This window comes from Carcharhinus amblyrhynchos, chromosome 10 (assembly GCF_965287045.1).
Source record: "Carcharhinus amblyrhynchos chromosome 10, sCarAmb.v2.hapA, whole genome shotgun sequence".
Taxonomy (NCBI): domain Eukaryota; kingdom Metazoa; phylum Chordata; class Chondrichthyes; order Carcharhiniformes; family Carcharhinidae; genus Carcharhinus; species Carcharhinus amblyrhynchos.
The window spans coordinates 63,860,626-63,880,903 of record NC_137333.1 but is presented as its reverse complement, the minus strand read 5'-3'; the positions used below and the strand labels follow the sequence as shown (position 1 = coordinate 63,880,903).

The 20,278-nt window shown below is 41.1% G+C and overlaps 2 protein-coding genes across 7 annotated transcripts in view; one reads left to right on the top strand and one right to left on the bottom strand.

The window, feature by feature from the left end:
- LOC145349000 (LIM and senescent cell antigen-like-containing domain protein 1) overlaps nucleotides 1–20,278 on the bottom strand; it is a 142,146-nt gene that overhangs the window by 20,212 nt on the left and 101,656 nt on the right. For all 6 annotated transcript variants that reach the window (XM_080197189.1, XM_080197190.1, XM_080197188.1 and 3 more), the window contains exons 3-5: nucleotides 11,888–11,954; nucleotides 8,262–8,382; nucleotides 2,862–3,011 (exon numbers count right to left, since the gene is read on the bottom strand). In XM_080197189.1, coding sequence (XP_080053315.1) covers nucleotides 2,862–3,011; nucleotides 8,262–8,382; nucleotides 11,888–11,954 — 338 coding nt within the window. The remainder of the gene's footprint in view (nucleotides 1–2,861; nucleotides 3,012–8,261; nucleotides 8,383–11,887; nucleotides 11,955–20,278) is intronic.
- LOC145349386 (uracil nucleotide/cysteinyl leukotriene receptor-like) lies at nucleotides 4,759–7,943 on the top strand. The gene is made up of 2 exons (XM_080197905.1): nucleotides 4,759–4,847; nucleotides 5,799–7,943. The coding sequence occupies exon 2, from the start codon at nucleotides 5,818–5,820 to the stop codon at nucleotides 6,838–6,840; it is 1,023 nt and encodes a 340-aa protein (XP_080054031.1). The 5' UTR covers nucleotides 4,759–4,847; nucleotides 5,799–5,817; the 3' UTR covers nucleotides 6,841–7,943.

The window sequence follows — 20,278 nt, the reverse complement described above, 5'->3', positions numbered from 1 at the left end:
GTAACTGTGTATATAATCTCTGACACAAGTAATGAGGACACTTGTTTCGAAGAAATGTTTTGTTACATTTCCTCCTATTTCAAGCCTTCTGTGCTTGGTGGATGCAACGTAAAAATACAAGTATAGGTTTTGGGACTCTGACACTCAAGCCACTTGTGTGCAGTTAAAAAAACTTAAGTTAGTGACGTGGAAATGAGGGTCAGGTCTCTTTTTCAGCCGCTGATATATAATCATTACATCTGCACTTAAAAGAAAGTTTTTTTTGTCAGAAGGAAATCTGCATTCATAATTATTACTTTAAAATGGACCATATAGACTAATTGTCTGTATGCAGGAAACCTGTGCTTAAATCTATTAATTTTTTTTAATTCATAAAACTTATAAGTATATAAAATACTTTAGTAAGTGCGATACTTGGTTTATCTTTTTCCAAGTAGCTTTAAAATTCTGCAATGAAATTTGCTGGAAATTGGACATTTTTGTTACGAATTCACTAAATGGAATGAGGCTCATTTTTCTATCATTTGGAATGTATCCAAAATAACAACTAAATCCCAGAATGCCAATGTATCATATAATACATAGAATAAAAGTAAACTAGGGTAGAGCAAAATAGATGCAATAGTGGCACAGGGGACTAGTATTTGAGGTACAAGCCAGGTGTGCCAGGATTACAGCTATTCTAAAATGCATGCAAGTTCAAATAGCAGTGCATGTGTCAGAAGATGTGCACATTCTTCCCCAAAGTGCTGCATGTATGCAAGTAACAGGAAACGGAGAACAAAAACTGTTATCTTAGAAATGCTGCCATTTACATCAGAGCTATGTTCAAATTTAGTCTGTATGATGTGAATTACATGTACAACTTGTCAAGCCACAAGCAATTGTATTCACAGGTTCTGAATGTCTACAAACTATGTCAGGTTTAACTGAAGTTGTAATAAAAATGTTTTTTTAGCTTCCAAATAAAGTATTCTGAAAATAGCCATTCAGCAGTTTTAGACAGGAAAAGCTTTTGCTCTTCACTCTTCTACCAGGGATCCCTTAACCATGGGGGTTAACTGTGGTCATTTCCCCATTTTTTTCTTAAGACAGAGGTAGGACAGAATCAGGAAGTGGAAATAACAGAGGTGCACAGGATAAGGCTAGACCAAAGGAGAGAATAATCTATCTAGGAAGTAACCTTTCACTAGAGTCTCCAGATTCCACTGCTCCCTTGGTGTTTCAGGCAATGTCTGCCTAAGCATACAATGACTCACTAAAAATGCATTGAATAGCTACACCCTATTGCAAAATGACTTCCAAATAGCCTCTCAAACATGAATAACAGACTTGCAGGATGCAATATTTGAAAATATACATTTTGAAACAAGACTGGAACTTTCAGGGTTTAGATTTGAGCTTTGTGCTATCAGGATTTAGATTTGAGCTTTGTGCTATCCTTTTAGAACTGTATTTTAGCATTCTCATATTCATAGAATCATAGAAACCCTACAGTGCAGAAAGAGGCCATTTGGCCCATCAAGTTTGTACCGACCACAATCCCACCCAGCCCCCCTATCCCTACATATTTAGTCTCTAACCTACGCATCTCAGGACTCTAAGGAGCAATTTTTAGCAATCAACCTAACCCGCACACCTTCGGACTGTGGAAGAAAACCGGAGCACCCGGAGGAAACCCATGCAGACACGAGGAGAATAAGCAAACGCCACATTGACGGTGACCTAAGCCAGGAATCGAACCTAGGTCCCTGAAGATGTGAAACAGTAGTGCTGACCACTGTGCTACCATGCTGCCCTATTGTTGCTGTTTAAATGCATTGTAATAGCGCTTATGGTTCCAACTACAAACCTTTCCATTTAATTAAGATACACTTTTACATCAGCTTTGTATTTAATGTAGGCTTTGTTTTTCATTTAACATCATCTTTGGAGAGAAAACCAATGCATGTCTAACAACTCCCCCTCCCCACAAAATATAAAATATTATGTAATACAGATTTTAATGTTTTTGTTGGAAGAAGAATAGTACAACTGCATATTGAAAGAAACTATCGAAATTTTAATTAGTTCAGTCTTTACCCATTCCCCCTCAGCCTCCCTGTTGGTACACATTTGTGAGAGCACTATAGGCTCCTCGTACATCATTCAAATGTCAAGCTACTAAAGTGAACATTGAATATTGACAAGGAAGTTTATACTCCCTTCAGCACATTCAGACAATTATATCAGTTACATTGAATGGACTTAAGAGCTTTGGAAAGTTTGTCAGATGTATGATTAACTGAACAAAATCAGGTTAGCAGCAAAAATGTGACTATTAGCCCCAGCAGCACTGGCAAGGCAAGTGCATATTGATCACAATTTCCTGATTATGCAAAAAATCTTTAGACAACAGAAAAACAAAGATGAGCAATGATGGAATAGCTTGTTAATACTCAATGAACACCTTCACACAATAAAGGAGGTATTTAAACAATATACATTAATGGGGCTGGGGCTAATGAAGATACTGTGTGAAAGAATGAGAGAGTGTGAGTGAGAGAGGAGGTAAGAGAGAAATACACACACGCGAGACAGAAACAAAAAGGGAGAAAGGGAGGGAGAAAGGAGAGAACAAAACTTGAGGGAAATATAAAAGCAATAAGGAAGACAAGGTAGAGATAGACCATGATGGATGGGGAAAGAGACAAATATTTATTGCTAAATTAATAAATTTGAACATCCTACCTCTTAGCGTTTATACTTAAATCATTTCCATCATTAATGATAATTTCTCCAAGACAAATACCTGTGGTTTAGATCTATTCTTATGCACATATACTGAATGAATGTACATTAAAAAATAGAACATTCCTCACCCGCAGTGTACACAGTTGAAATGATCAGGGTGGTAGGGATCATTCTTGAATATAAGCGGCTGTTCATCAATGATGGCATGACATTTCTGACAGATATATTTCCCCAGACCTCTGGCCTTTTCACGGTTATGGCAAGGACGGCAGAGATGCCTGGAGGTGAAAAGTTTAAAATAATTATTCATGGAACAAAATATTTTCTACTCATTTTTTAAACAGCAAATGTGTACTTTTAAAATGAAATAAAATGGTGGTGCTATAAGAATTTGTGTCTTAAAAATGCTTTAACGTGGTCCTTAATGCTTCAATGATTTATTGAGCGCCAGAGACATACAGATCAGCAAGAACCCAGTCTGTACTGGGTTAGTTGATCTCCACCAAAGCTGTGGTTAAGGTGTTACATGAACATTGGATGATGGGAATGGGGGGGGGGGGGTGCAGCAGCAAAATCGGCCAAGAGTTTTACTTTTGATCATTATCCAGTGTCCAAGATATTCCCATCACAAGTGAACTGCTCATCTGATATTTACTGCAGCACTGAGTCAACAGCTTCAGGGAAAAGAAAGATTTTGTAATGTGAATGTACTCATCATAAACATGAAACAAACTCAATTAAATGAACGATATGAAAATAAGAAAAGGTTTCACAGGAGTGCTACAGAGCAATTTCAAATGAACAGAACAGAACAGGTAACTACTAAACTACTTGCACGCCTTTCAATTTAAGAACATAAGTAACCAAGCCGCATCCCCAAGATGCAGAATGGAGCACAGGTAACATCTGTCTGTGCCAAGATCAAATCAGAAAATGATAACACACAGTAAACATCAGATATCAAAGTTGTTACATTAAACAAACAAAATTACAATCCACACTGATGCACTTAGCACAAATGTGCGTCAAGAACACTTTCATAGAAACCAAAAACCTTAATTCAAAACTCTAATAAAAATTCAAAAATTTTAATAGTTCAAAGTATATCAAAGGGTAAAATTAATGACACTTTCTTGATGCATGATTTTGCAGATGGGAAATCATGCAAATTGGTGCAGAGATCACAAGTCCAGTTTTTGCTGATCTGATCTTACTGAGACATGAATCAGGTATGCTGATCTCCACGCCTAACTGTCTGAAATGTACAGCTGTCAAAAGATGCACAAGACCAGAGCAAGTCTCATAACATTAACACCATATATTAATGCTTCATTCATGCTCGATAGCCAAAGGTACAGATTAGGGCCCAAATCTTAATTAACTCAAAGTAGTTTACTTACCAAATGTTCATGTTTATTCCAGGATTGATTGCGAAATAATGTTAGTCTTAGTTTTATTCCTAAATTGTAGTTTTGAGAAATGCTTAATTGAAGTTTAGTTTGTGTGTTCTGTTTCTCATTTTAACATTTTCAGGAACTTTTCCCCTGTTTAATTTCTCAAAACTGACAGCCAGAAGAAATCTGGAAGGGCTCGCAATCAGGATTTGATGAGGAAGGAATTTAAACCTTGTTTTAGTTATACTCTTTGTTAAAACAAATTCCACATGTTCATCTGAACTAACATACATCACATGTAATTATACCTGTTTTAGTCAACATGAACACTAGTTTATTTCAAAGCTATGTTAGGTAACACAGGAAAAAAAAAGAAAGGAAATATGTTGTAAAATACATGTTCTCAAATTGCTAAAGGATATAGCCTACAGTTAGGAAAAGGAAGTTTCTATTTGAGACTTTTGACGGAGATGCTATTTTCTTGTGGGAACACACTACTACATGGAATGGTGTTCCCAGAGGAAGTGTTTCCTGCATAATCAAAGCAGCTTTTAAAAGGAGTATGGAAACTGTTTCCTTACTATAATGGAAAGAATACATTGTCAGCACAACAACTCACAGCTGCATGAAGGGACGGAGTTAGATTCACAAAAAAAGCAGGAGTCGTGCACTACTGGAATGATTGCTCTTCAAACAGTTGCAGGCTACACTCAGCAAACTGTAAGTACTACATGTTGCAACGGGGAAAGTATAAAGATTAAAAGTTTTAAGTTTATTTGTTAGTGTCACAAGTCAACTTTACATTAACACTGCAACAAAATTACTGTGAAAATCCCCAAGTCGCCACACTCCAGCACCTGTTCTGGTATACTGAAGGAGAATTTAGTATGGCCAATGCGCCTAACCAGCACATCTTTTGGACTGTGGAAGGAAACCAGAGCACTTGGAAGAAACCCGCACAGGCAGGAGAAGAACATACATACAGTGACCCACACCGGAAATCGAACCCGGGTCCCTGGTGCTGTGACGCAGCAGTGCTAACCACTGTGCTAGTCTAAGTCTGCCTATTGTAAATTATCAAAAAGTAACCTTTGTTCTTTAGTGTACACTAATCTATTTTGCATATAATTATAGATTTTCTGATGTTTCCTGGGTGTTATCAAATTCTGACTTGATCTTGGTACAGGGAGACATTACCTATACTCCTTTCTGCATCTTGGAGATGCAGGATGGTTACTCATGTTCCTAAATTGAAAGGGGTGCAATTCAAACTTTAATAGTTACCCATTCTGCTCCGTTCATTTGAAAGCACTCTCTGGTGCTCCCATGAAAACTTTTTCATTTTTGTATTGTTCATTTAATTGAGTTTGTTTCATGTTTATGATGAGTACATTCACACTGCAAATTCTTTCCTCTTCCCTGAAGCTGTTGACTCAGTACTGCAGTAAATATTAGTTGAAGTGTTCACTTCTTAGATGAAAATGCGAATATCCATCATTATTATAATAAATACAAGTCTTTAATCTGTGTTTGGTACTTCTTTCATTTCTGCAGAATTTAGTACTCACGTATGGGGCACTAGAGGAAGAGAGTTTGTAAGTTTTTAAACAATAAAAATGCATAGTTTTTTATAATTTTCAGGTGGAAAAATAACCTTGTTTTTAATTACAGTCTGTAACAGTCTATAATCATGGCTCATGATCCTCTGCATTGGAAGAACACATCTACAATAACCACAAAGTTACAGCTGACAATGGAACCCAATTTCAACTTTACAGTTGCAGCAGCTGAAAGACTGATTTACATTGTTATCTACAGCACTGTATTTACAGCCGGGTTAATTCAAAATAGCATCTCTGTCTGGGTATTCTGCAGTCGTATGAAAACCAAGACCATAACCAGTATTTACATGTTAAATCTTGCAATTGCTGATCTCTGCCTCATTCTGACTTTACCGTTACGCATTACCTATCACATACTTCAAAGCCACTGGCCATTTGGGGAGGTAGCCTGCAGAATTACTGGCTTTCTTTTTCACCTTGACTTGTACAGCAGTGTTTACTTTCTTACCTGCATCAGTATTGATCGTTACCTGGCAATAGTGCACCCAGTTCGGTCTCTCAGCTTTCGAAACGTTCGCTATGCAAAAATAATCAGTGCAACTGTCTGGGTAACTGCTGTATTAGGAACTTTTCAGCTTGCAGTGACCACTCAGACTGTACAGGTACAAGAGAACACTACTGTTTGCCTACAATTGTATAGGGAGAAGCCATCACTTTACGCTTCTGGTGCACTGGTAGTTGGATTTCTTTTTCCATTTCTAGTCATTATCTGTTGCTATGTATGCATAATCAGACATCTTCAGTCATACCGGCGACTTGACCACAAGCACAAAGCCTCCAGAATGATTTTCACAGTATTAACTGTCTTTCTAGTTTGCTTCTTACCATATCATGTTGCCCGTTTACTGTACATTATTATGGCAAGTCAACAATTGGAGTCTACACCCACAATTCAAAGCCTTGCCATCATCAACCGTGCATTCTATTGTCTGGCCAGCGTTAACTGCTGCTTAGATCCGGTGGTTTACTTTTTTGTAGGAGAGAATTTTAAGGAGTCTCTTTGCAGAGAGAAGTTGTGGATGACGACAACTGGATATAATGGCCAAGAAACGCACCCCAGTGTTAACACTACTACAACAGATGGTATATAAAGTACAATATTTGATCAGGAATGAAGAGCCCAAAGTCAGCTGTATGATTATAAACTGGTTGTCTTTTATGATCTCACCTACTGCAGCAGCTGTCTTACCAAAAAGAAAATCAGCATTAAAATAAACAAATCACTGAAGAGGGGATCTATGTGATAAATTTAAATCACCTGAATCCACCAGTAATTCACTCCCTTCCAAATGATTTTCTTTCTCAAGATTCCTACTGGTCCACTTCTCAACCAAAAGATCAAGCAAATAAACCAGCTCCTCAACATCTCTCATTATGGGAGAAGAAGCTAATATATTTTGTGGCTTTCATGGATGACATAGTCAAAATTCTGAACCTTCATCCTACATTTATAGCAGAGTAAGCATAAACTAACTTACAAAATGAAGACTCAGTGCTGAATGAATCTTAGGATAATACAAAGACATGGTTTGATCTTGTTTATATCGTTACTTATTTATGCTTAACAATAAAGAATGCTCTTTAGAGTTCAGCTAAAAATACAAGCATTGAAACAATATTTTCTTATATACACTTTCTTGTGATACACATCATATTTATCATAAAGCTTTTGGATTTTGAATTATGTAAGAGTGAGTAGGATTTAACAGAATCATGAAAATAAGGAGCTGGAAAAGATTGATAGAGATATGACATACTTCATGTTCATGCATGTATAATAGAAAAGGAAAATTGAATCAGAAATGTAAACTAAAGCTAAATGATATAAATTGACATGGACAATCAGGTTTTACACTAAGGCAATTTTGAACTCACAAGTATATCTGAAAAATATAACTACTATTTTTCTCTCAGTGATATACTGTCATACTAAGCCAGAGAAAACAGTCTCAGATTTACTTTCCAATTGTACTGTTAGGCATTTATATTTGGGTTCTTTGATTAACCTCAGTGCAGAAGAAAACAGATTCACACTTACAATCGCCAGGAGAATGGTAACTTTTAAAAATAAAATTGATAATAGCTGAATGGATGATGGTGTTAATTGTAATCTGCTAATGGTTATGAACTGGAAATTCACTTCTGTTCGTACAAATTGAAACAGATTAAAGTTTTGGTTGTTGGGTTTGCAATATGTATCACTGTAAATAAATGTTTATAATTGTCTGTAAAGATTGGCTTTATTTCTATTCTTCACCATCTGGCTTTCTGGAATAGAATATTCATGATCTTCAGACTTAGAGACGAGTGTGCTAAGACTGTTAACTATTTAAAACAGTGGAAGATAGAGTAGGCAGTGAGTACAAATCAACTTTTGGGATGTTCGAGCAAATACAGACAGGATGGGCCAAGTGATCTTCACCTGTAAAATATTGCAGCTCTATCACAACATGCAAGTCAGTTGCACACAGCAGACTGTATTCATAATAAATGGGCTATCAAATATACCAACCTGCCAGCGTTCTTCACAAATCCAATATCCGCAAGAATCTGCTGACAGAGATCACAGCAAAAACATTCTGGATGCCAGCTATTGTTCATAGCTTTAATCACTCGGCCAATAATGAACTCACCTGCAACGAAACATAGAATTTTTAAAAATGTACTTGCAGACAACATTCTTCCCTCACTCCAACCTTGACTTTTGGTTGCAATTACAGATTATACAAATGGTTTTGGTGATTGAACTGACCATGTCTTGAACAGCATAAACATCAATTAAGTTTTAGAAATATAGGATCTTGGTAGAATCCAGTTTGCTGGACAGCCAGTATTGTTAAATGGAAGCACAACATTTCATGTGGTACATAATCAAACTTTGTTGCAGTTTTGAAGAATGGTCAACCTGCAATGTTTTTCTGTCCACAGATGCACCCTGTCTAGCTGAGCATTTTTAGCATTTGCAATGTTTCAATTTCCAGAATCTACAATATTTGCTTGTGTTAAATGTTATTACTATTGTAATAGGGTTAGAAGACTCAAAGTTTGGGTGTCTAGTTTCTACTCTCTGTAAGTCATCACTTTAGAGAGTAGAGCTATGACGAAAATCTCATCATAAAAATTTTAGGATTCAAAGCAATGATGCTAGGAATTCAAATCCTTAAGCTGAACATGAGAAAGAATAGATTACAATTGATCGGTGCAATTTTTGCGTATCCAGAACAGCTGGTATGGCAACTGGGAAATTAATCATCATTAGCAGGCTGCTCTTCTGTGGTTATGATCTAGGCAAAATTCCTGGGCTGGGAAGGGCAATGCAGCACAAATTAGCAACTGGGGACCTGAACTTCAGCCAAACAGAATTGTTCTGGGTCATTGGAAGTGCTGTAACTTTTGTGGCTCCACAACTGGGTACTTACAATGCACTGTGAATGAAAAAGTAGTACTCTGCGCGAGGGGGTAATAATATGGTGAGGGGCGGGGAAGAGGAAAATTAAAAAGGCAAAAGGGTGTAAGAGAATTATTTGTCATTAATCATTTTAAACTTTATACAAACAAGTTGATCGTGGAGCAAGAGCACGAGAGAGCTTAAGAATACATAAAAGAGCAAGAACATGAGTGTGAAAAGTACATATGAAAGAAAACATGAGGAGGAAAGGAGGAGAGAACGTGTGAGTGAATGAGGATGCAAGAGACAATGTGAGGGCATGTGAAAGAGATGGCAGGGCTGTATGTGTGCAAGAGAGAGGGGGAGAGAACTCGTGAGGGAGACTGCTCGTGGGACAAGGGAAGAGGGGAGGGAAGAACGTGAAAAAGTATGATAGAGTCTGTGAACAAGAAAGTGTGCACTGGAGAAGTCTCAGGAGGAAGCACGATGGAGAGGGTGTGGGACAGAGTGCAATAAAGAGAGCGCAGCACAAAGAATGGAGAGAACGCAAGAGCATATGTTAGGGAGAGAGAATGGGAGGAAACAAACAATGTTGGGGAAGGACAGAGAGAGAGAGCGCGAGTAGGAGAAAATCACAGAGATGAGCAAAAAAGTGAAATGAAAGGACCTATTTAATTGGGGTATGCAAGAGGAGACGCAAGAGGAGAGAGACAGGAAGATAATGAGCAAAAGGAATGGATGATGTTATTGGTGTTGTTTCATTGATTTACATGTATGTATTGGGAGGAAATTAATTTTCCAGGGCATGCTTTGATCCCAGGAAGAACTGAGCGAGGGATAATTTTCCTGTTCAGCTACAGGATTCAGCAAATGTTTTAAAACTGCTCATTAGCAGACAGGGAAAGATGAAGACCAGAGTGCAGCTCAGCAGTAGCCATCCACTAAATGTGACAAAACCAGTGGGTACATTAACAGGCAGGTATGTAAACAATCTTGTATGGGGAACAGGCAAACAAGCAAGACTGCAGGCAGAGTGTGATTAGGTTTCCTGTGGAATGCAGAAATGTCAGTGGTAGGAAGTATACGGTAGCTGTAAGAATGCAACAGATTTCCTTCCACTCAAACATTGACTTCTAAAGCTAATTACTCAGCTCCTTTAATGACTGAACTAGTTGATATTTAACGAAGTGCTTCAAACATAGACTGCCCACGCCGACATTAGGGTGCCTCTTATAACAAGCTCTATAGTTAAAAGAGTAATCTAAAAAGCTTGAAAATGCAGTGCAGCTGATTAACAATATCTGTAGACCATCAACAAACCTATAAGAGTCTAACAGTCACCATATAAACCAGATATGCATAATTCTAGTCATCTCATCAATACAATTATGTTTATATTCTCTGTAAGATCCTAATTTTCAAATCACCCCATGGCTTTGACCTCCCCTCTCAATTTCTAACCTCCTCTAACCATCTGAGTTCTCAACACTCCCTCAAATTAGCTTTAAAAATGTAAGCAACATATAGCCCTTAATAAACTGCAAATGTTTTAACTCCTGAATCTCAGATCCTTACATCTTAAGCCGAGTAACTGCAGTTTCTGTCATGTTATTACAGAAGACATTTCAAATACTATTAAAATATTATAGGCATCACAAATAGGAAGGTATTATTCACAGCATTTAAAATAGGAAATTCCATATGGTTGGTGTGTTTACATATCATTTTTCAATGGAAGATGTACTATTGATAGTGATAATTTCAATGGCACAAGCAGATGAACAGTTTTCAGTGCTTCATGGGAACAGTTCACAGTAATTATAAACTTTATTATTCTATACATCAAAACCAAATATTTTTTCCAAAACACTGAAAATAGTTGCACTGTAACATAGTTAAATAGTACTAAGAGTTAATCCTATGAGCTTTCTTGTCACTGAGTCAAACCGTACCTCTTTAAGGGCCTCAGACACAGCTGTCTAATCAATTCTACCATTCCACAATATTTGACTGCTTTGACCCATGTCAAAGGATTTCGATGACACGTTTCTCAATCCGATGAAGACATGTCAGAGCAAAGTATATCAACAAACTTCCGTATCTGATTACTAGCTCGGTTGCCATTTCATTCCAAATAGATGAATGATATTTGAAATAGAAACTGCAAATATTCTACATTTCAAAGTGTTTGAATTGTTTGAACAAGTAATGTGTTAAAACCCTGTATCTAGTGGTGCTATAGATGTGCTATGTGGATAATCTATTCAAATTTGTGCGATATAGATGGGCTATATAGATAACTTATTCAAATTTAGCTGTTGTGTATTAAAAATAACTGCGTGAACCTTCATATTTAACCCCTTGGGCACTGTTACTGACAAAAGGAATTTGTTAAGTTTAATAGAAGAAAAGATTTTCACTCTTGTAGCACCAAACAAATACTCAAGCAGTCTCAGGTCATTTGTGCACATTTTTCCTGAGGTAAATGTTGAAAAAAATGGAAGCTCATTTGACATGTTAAAATTCTACAGCCACATTAACTCAGTTTTGCTGATCAGAAGATTACGCTCTTCAGCTACAGGTCCAAGATCAGAAATGTAATTTAACTGAAATATTACTGAGATACTGTAATAAAACAAGGATTAATGCAGAGAGAATGAATAGACCACACAGTTAGATTACAGTAAATGAGAAGAGAGTTTATTCTTGCACAAAAATAAACAATTTATTCATTAATGTTGGACACTCACCACATTGATGACAACAGGGAGCAAACAGCATCTGAAAATCATGCTCACAATATTTTCGACCTTCAAACTGCAAGTTAAAAAAGGTAATAACTGATTATTTTACACCACAGCATTGTTCGCTTACTTATTTGAAGAGCATAATTTATAATTTTTTTTAAACTAAACCCTTGTCAGATTGTTTTACGGACACAGATGGCAAGTTTAAATGAGAAAACATTGGGAGAAATAACAAAATGACTTGCAATTATATAGCGCCTATCACAATATCAGATGTCCCAACGCACTCAAATGTAGTCACTGATGTAATGTAAGACAGGCAGTAACCAATTTGCACATAGCAAATTCCTACAAACAGCAATGCAAGAATGACCAGGTAATAAGTTTTGCAACATTGATTGAGGAAAACTACCCTGGGATTACTACCCTGCTCTTCTTAGAAATAATAACCACAGGATCTGCAGGAGCAGATGGGCTTCAGTTTCATCTGATCTGAAAAGGCACTCTGATGGTATAAAACTTCCACAGTACTGCACTGAATTGTCAGCATAGATTGTTGTGCAAGTGCTGGAGTGTCTCTTGAACCCACAACCTTCCATCTCTCGAGGCAAGAGTTCTACCCACTGTATCAGAGCTGACACTCAGAAAAGCACCAAAACGATATTATTGAACCATAGCACCACAGAATCCCGAAGGTGCTGAATGTATATAGTTCAAAAAGAATTATGTACTCAGTCATATTGCATTCTGCAGTGATTCAATACAGTTAGATCCGATTCAGGTTAAGCACACAGTTGGAGGGGTTTTATACAGTTTTCATAAGAACATAAGAAATAGGAGCAGAAGTAGGCCATCTAGCCCTTCGAGCCTGCCCCGCCATTCAATAAGATCATGGCTGATCTGTCGTGGCTCAGTTCCACTTTCCCGCCCTCTCCCCGTAACCCTTAATCCCCTCTCTTATCAAAAACCCATCAACCCGCGTCTTAAAAATATTTAGCGAGGCAGCCTCCACCACTTCAACGGGCAGAGAATTCCAGAGATTCACCACCCTTTGAGTGAAGAAGTTCCTCCTCAACTCCGTTCTAAACTGCGCCCCCCCCCCCCTTTATCTTGAGGCTGTGCCCCCTAGTCCTACTGTCTTTTTTGAGCGGGAAGAGTCTCTCCACCTCCATCCTATCCATCCCATTCATCATCTTATATATCTCAATGAGATCTCCCCTCATTCTTCTAAACTCTAACGAGTACAAGCCTAGTTTATTCAGCCTCTCCTCATAGCTCAACCCCCTCAACTCCGGTATCAGCCTAGTAAACCTCCTCTGCACTCCCTCCAAGGCCAAAATATCTTTGCGCAGGTGCGGCGCCCAAAACTGCACACAGTACTCCAGCTGCGGCCTCACCAATGCCCTATACAGCTGCAGCAAGACCTCCCTACTTTGATATTCAATCCCCCTCGCTATGAAGGCCAGCATCCCATTCGCCTTCCTGACCACCTGCTGCACCTGCATGCTGGGTTTTTGCGACTCATGCACAAGGACCCCGAGGTCCCTCTGCATCGTCGCCTGCTGCAGTTTTTCGCCCCGTAAGTAATAGTCCTTCCTACCATTCTTCCTACCAAAGTGGACCACCTCACACTTGCCAACATTAAATTCCATTTGCCATTTCCTGGCCCATTCGCCCAGCCTATCTAGATCCTTCTGCAGACTCTCCACACCCTCCGCACAATTTGCCGTTCCCCCAATCTTGGTGTCATCAGCAAATTTCGACACTATACACTCGGTTCCCTCCTCCAGATCATCTATATAAATGGTAAAAAGCTGAGGCCCCAGCACCGACCCCTGGGGCACTCCACTAGTCACCATCCGCCAATCCGAATAGCACCCGTTGACCCCCACTCTCTGCCTCCTATTTGACAACCAATCCTCTATCCACGCTAACACCCTACCCCCAACTCCATGTCCCCCGACCTTCTGCAATAACCTCTTGTGAGGTACCTTGTCAAACGCCTTCTGAAAATCCAGAAAGACTACATCCACTGGCTCTCCTCTATCCACCGCCCTAGACACATCCTCATAGAACTCCAGTAAATTTGTCAGACACGACTTCCCTTTAATGAAACCGTGCTGCGTCTGCTCTATCAAGCAATTCCCTTCAAGATGCCTCGCAATTTCCTCCTTAATGACGGATTCTCAACCCCTCAGTGCGCACTACCTGAAAGGCCTTAAAGTAAAAGCAATCTTAAATTTTATTTATTAGTCACATGTAGGCTTACAATCACACTGCAATGAAGTTACTGTGAAAATCTCCTCGTCGCCACACTCTGGTGCCTATTTGGGCACACTGAGGGAGAATTTAGCATGGCCAATTCACCCAACCTGCACATCTTTGGTCTGTGGGAGGAAACCACAGCCACAGGGAGAACATGCAGACTCCACATAGATAATAACCCAGCATGGAATCGAATCCAGGTCCCTGGTGCTATGAGGCAGTGCCACTGTGCCAACCCCTATTAGATAATGGCCTTTTTCCGTTGCACTTTGGTGGCTGCCCCAAGCTTGTAGCACATAGTCTTGGACCTTGGAATGTGCCAGTCTGCAACTCCTGGTACAGGCTGAAGGGACAAGTGGCCTCCTTATCCCTCAGGGTGTCAAGGACATTGTTTGCAGACCACTGCTTGATCGCCATGTGGTCAACTGTGTTTTTCTGAATAAATTTATCCACGACAGACAGGTGATGTAGTACAGTCCAACGACTTGAAACATTCTGTGACAACATTGCCAGACCTATCCTTTGCAACACCAGGGACAGCTAGAACCTCAGTACATAGTGACACTTGGTGTTTGTATAATGGGAATCTAAGCACAGCTTGATGCAGCCACACACAAAAGGTGGCCATCAGAATGAGGGTGGCATTGGGTACATTTTCCTCCTCCCTCATCCAGAGATTTGTAAGTGGTGTCTCTTCGGACACAATCCATCTTGGATCTCCAGACGAACTTGAAGATTGCTCGGGTGACTGCTGCGACACAGGATCGAGGTATGGGCTAGACCTGCGCCACGTACAGCAACACTGAGTGTATCTCATACCTGATGACCAGGTTTGTGGAGCGGGAAGTCACTCCCTCGTGCCCAGTTTCTGCTTTGTCTTGGCAATATGCTCCTCCCAGCACCTTCAGGTAATCTGACCTGACAGTGAAGGGGACAAAGGATCAGGCAGTGCAGCTCCCAAAGAACACAGCTTCGCTGTTGCCATGGTTTACCTTGGCTCCCCAGGCCAGTTCGAACTGGTCACAGCTGTTCAAGAGCACGCGCACCAATATCGGATTCAACCAGATGAGGATGTTTCTTCCATGTACAAGGAGGCTTTGACCTGCATGCCTCCGCTGCTTGGGATTATCACTCCTCTTATCCCGGAATCCTTCCTGATGAAGTTGGCAAAAGGTTCTATGCAACACACAGACAGGACAGAGGAGAGAGAGCAGCCTGCCTGACACCAGATAAGACCTGAACATTTTCTGATTCATAATCATTGATTGAAACTGTGCTACTGATGTTTGAGTAGAGCAGTTTTATCCAATTGCAGATTCTCTTTCAAAGCTCAATTTTGGAGAGTACATACATCATGTACATCTGCGATATTCTATCAAACACCCTCTCCTGGTCCTGTTTGATGAAGCAGGTGTCCACCTTTCTGTCCTGCATATAGGCAATCGTATCGCTAAGATGATCGAGGCTATCAGAGATTTTCCTGCCTGGTGCAGTACAGGCCTCATCAGGGTGGATCACTGACTCCTGAGCAGATTTGATCCACTGGCGATGACACTGGCTAGAATTTTTATACTCCACTTTCATCAGTAAAATGTGTTGACAATTTCTAATTTTGTCCCTTTCCCCCTTCCACTTATAGATGAGTGTAATGATGCTTTTCTTCATGGATTCTGACATGCTGCTGTTAGCGCGAGTGGGCGAAACGACCACTATGGACTCAGGGTGAAGTTCAATAACGGCACAGCTTTATTTTCTTTTATGTCGACGGAGGTGCAGTCAGGACATACAATTGGACTGTCCCGAAAGCACTCTAAAGACTCCCCCGCAATGGGCTACAGTTATACCTGAACTTCGGTGTAGTACGCGATTTAAACGCTATTTCTTTATTTACAGTATTCGACTTCAGCCATCCTGCCTCGATGTTTGAGTGTTGCAGCAATTGTTTTAAGTGTGTGTTAATCGTTTTTGTCTGATTGGTTATTAATGGTCTAGAATCTCTGGGGTTTGAACCATAGGTGTGTCATTGATCTCAAGAGAGGTTTGAGGGGCCAGGAATGTTTCCTTAACTATGCTAATTTTAGGTGTCTCCATGGGTTGTTTGACTGTTTTAGAAGTGCTGATTTTGATGGGGTGGGGATTTAGTTCCTGTAGGTGCCATCTTGTCCAGCTTCCCTTATGTGCTAGCCCTCATTTGCATTCTAAAAGCACGCTCTTGCCTGCTGATTGGTGTCTGTTACTTTGTGATTTTTAGTGGAGAGGCTCTGAGCGTAAATTTAGTCTGCTTCCATTTTGTGCGCCCAATTTCATAAAATTTGTTGTCCGATAACACTGCCAACCAAGAGCATACATTTGTATGCATTTCGCAGGTCTGGGCTGATTCGCCCCACACAGCCAGATACAACTCAGCTGGTAGGCTGGCACTTCCAGTGTTACTCATCTCAAAGGCCTTGACGGTGTCTGAAGTTTATCCAGTTAGTGGTTTGTCCAGGATTTCCTGCTCGCTGCCGTTGAAGACCTCCATGATAGGTGACAGGAAGGACTGGGAGGCTGTGGTGTCTGTTGGCTTCAGATCATACTAGCCAGCACAAAAGGATTTGCTAATCCTCAGAATGTCAGACAGCAATGACTTTACAAAGCCATCTTCTTCCTTCAGGTTGCTGATCAGAGTTTCTCTGTGTACCTTTTGGAAGAAACGTGAGCACATTCCATCCTGCTCCATAGAGCAGACTCTGGACTGGAAGAATACCTTGGAGGCCTCTGGGGCAAAGAGCAAGGCTTACTGACTCTTCACCTCTTGGAGATCTTCCTTGACATCAAACCCCATCAATTGTAGCTGGAAAAGATCCTGAATGCTTTTCTGGAGTTGGGACATGATTTTGGGGTTGCAAGCCATTCTTTATCTAGGATGCTGCTACTCCCAGTTTTCCAGAGTTGTGTGTTTTGAGTTTATTTTCCTGGGTCACATTTCTGCTCCCATCTACCAAAGATTGATGTTCCCAGGACGTTTTACGTCTTTATTGTCAGGGGTCTTTATGGCTCCCATACTGCCTTGGTGTTTAGACACTTATTTTGTCAGTGACAGCTAGCTTGTCCTTCCTCATCTACCACTTTTTATTGTTCACATAAGAGTATAGTCATTTAATTTCTTTAACGTTTCCACATATACTAGGGCTATTCTTGTTCTGCTGCCTCCTCTTCCAATGAATCTTCCTTTTCCGATGGGGAGCTGTCATCCAGGAGTGCTGGGGCTTCCACCTTTTATTAAGGAGCACTGTCTTCTTTTACATCATCTTGCATAGTGGTGTCTTTGTTCTTGTTGTTAGATGGTACTTGAGCTCCTTTGTGGTGACTTCCATTTTCGGACACCAATGACAATTTGAGCATATGTGGTATCCCGTTTTGGACAGGCCTTGTAAAGATGGCCTGTCTCCCTCCACAGGTTGCTGTATTTTCTTTCTTTGCAATCCTTAGTTGCGTGTCCCTCCTGCATGCAGTTTCTATATAGAAGGTGACACTATAGTTAAGAGCAACATTTCCAGTTTGCCGCAGGTGCAATGCACTCATGGCTGTCTGCATAGAATAGGTAACCTTGACTTCCTCCAATGGCGAAACTGGAGGGGGTCGCAGGATAGCTCCATTCACAACTGTTCTCAAGGTCACCTTGAACTGGTGTTTGCTTGTCCAAATACCAAAATTTTCTTTCACTTCTGTGCTGTTTCCATTCAGCTCCAAGTACCTGGTGAGGAACTTGAGCACGTACACCACAGGGATGTGGGAGCTGTATATGTGGAATGTGACAACCTGGTTCTGCTGCAATGGTAAAGCAAACAGAAGCTCCACAGTCAGAAGGGGGTCCCTGGTTGCTTTTTTCCTTGAATGCCTTTGAAACTTGATGCAAACCACAATGCTTCTGAAGGCAACATCAAAGTATCCACTGCAGGGGAAATCTTTCAAGCAGATGTCTGCCACTTCAAACCCGCAGTAGTCGAAAAGCATGCGCTTCAAGAAGCAGGTTCAATCCACAGGCGAGTCTTCTCCCGATGGTCCCCACTGTTACTTGGGGAATGTTCCACACCCCTTGGCCTGATGCTCGAGAAGCTGCTGCTGCCATCGCTCAAACAATGAATCGCGCTGTACCAGCATTAGGTCTAAACCAAACACTTATAAGAACATAAGAAATAGGAGCAGGAGTAGACCATCTAGCCCTTCGAGCCTGCCCCGCCATTCAATAAGATCATGGCTGATCTGTCGTGGCTCAGTTCCACTTTCCCGCCCTCTCCCCATAACCCTTAATCCCCTCTCCTATCAAAAACCCATCAACCCGCGTCTTAAAAATATTTAGCGAGGCAGCCTCCACCACTTCAACGGACAGAGAATTCCAGAGATTCACCACCCTTTGAGTGAAGAAGTTCCTCCTCAACTCCGTTCTAAACCGCCCCCCCCCCCCCCCCCCCTTTATCTTGAGGCTGTGCCCCCTAGTCCTACTGTCTCTTTTGAGCGGAAAGAGTCTCTCCACCTCCATCCTATCCATCCCATTCATCATCTTATACGTCTCAATGAGATCTCCCCTCATTCTTCTAAACTCTAACGAGTACAAGCCAAGTTTATTCAGCCTCTCCTCATAGCTCAATCCCCCCAACTCCGGTATCAGCCTAGTAAACCTCCTCTGCACTCCCTCCAAGGCCAAAATATCTTTGCGCAGGTGCGGCGCCCAAAACTGCACACTGTACTCCAGCTGCGGCCTCACCAATGCCCTATACAGCTGCAGCAAGACCTCCCTACTTTTATATTCAATCCCCCTCGCTATGAAGGCCAGCATCCCATTCGCCTTCCTGACCACCTGCTGCACCTGCAAGCTGGGTTTTTGCGACTCATGCACAAGGACCCCGAGGTCCCTCTGCACCGTCGCCTGCTGCAGTTTTTCGCCACGTAAGTAATAGTCCTTCCTACCATTCTTCCTACCAAAGTGGACCACCTCACACTTGCCAACATTAAATTCCATTTGCCATTTCCTGGCCCATTCGCCCAGCCTATCTAGATCCTTCTGCAGACTCTCCACACCCTCCTCACAATTTGCCGTTCCCCCAATCTTGGTGTCATCAGCAAATTTCGACACCCTACACTCTGTTCCCTCCTCCAGATCATCTATATAAATGGTAAAAAGCTGAGGCCCCAGCACCGACCCCTGGGGCACTCCACTAGTCACCATCCGCCAATCCGAATAGCACCCGTTGACCCCCACTCTCTGCCTCCTATTTGACAACCAATCCTCTATCCACGTTAACACCCTACCCCCAACTCCATGTCCCCCGACCTTCTGCAATAACCTCTTGTGAGGTACTTTGTCAAACGCCTTCTGAAAATCCAGAAAGACTACATCCACTGGCTCTCCTCTATCCACTGCCCTAGACACATCCTCATAGAACTCCAGTAAATTTGTCAGACACGACTTCCCTTTAATGAAACCGTGCTGCATCTGCTCTATCAAGCAATTCCCTTCAAGATGCCTCGCAATTTCCTCCTTGATGACGGATTCTAACATTTTACCTACCACAGACGTTAAACTAACCGGCCTATAATTCCCCGCCTTTTGCCTGGCACCCTTCTTAAACAACGGCGTAACATTAGCCGTTTTCCAATCTTCTGGCACTTCCCCGGAATCCAGCGACGTCTGGAAAATAACCACCAAGGCATCCACTATCACCTCCGCCATTTCTTTCAGAACCCTCGGATGCATTCCATCCGGTCCTGGGGACTTGTCCACAATCAGCCCCTCCAGTCTGTCGAGCACCGCCTTTCTAGTAACAGTAATGTCATTAAGACCCTCCAGTCCTACCACCTTTCCATCGCTAACACCCGGCAAATTATTCACGTCCTCCTCCGTGAAGACAGAAACAAAAAAGTTATTCAATACCTTAGCCATATCCCCATCCCCTACCACTAGGTCCCCCTTCTCTTCCTCTAAAGGACCAACGTTCACCCTAGCCAGCCTCTTCCTTTTTATATATTTATAAAAACTCTTGCTATCCTTTTTTATATTAAGCGCTAGCCCAGCTTCATAGTTTCTCCTACCCTTCTTTATCAACTTCTTTGTCAATCTTTGTTGACATTTAAACCTCTCCCAATCCT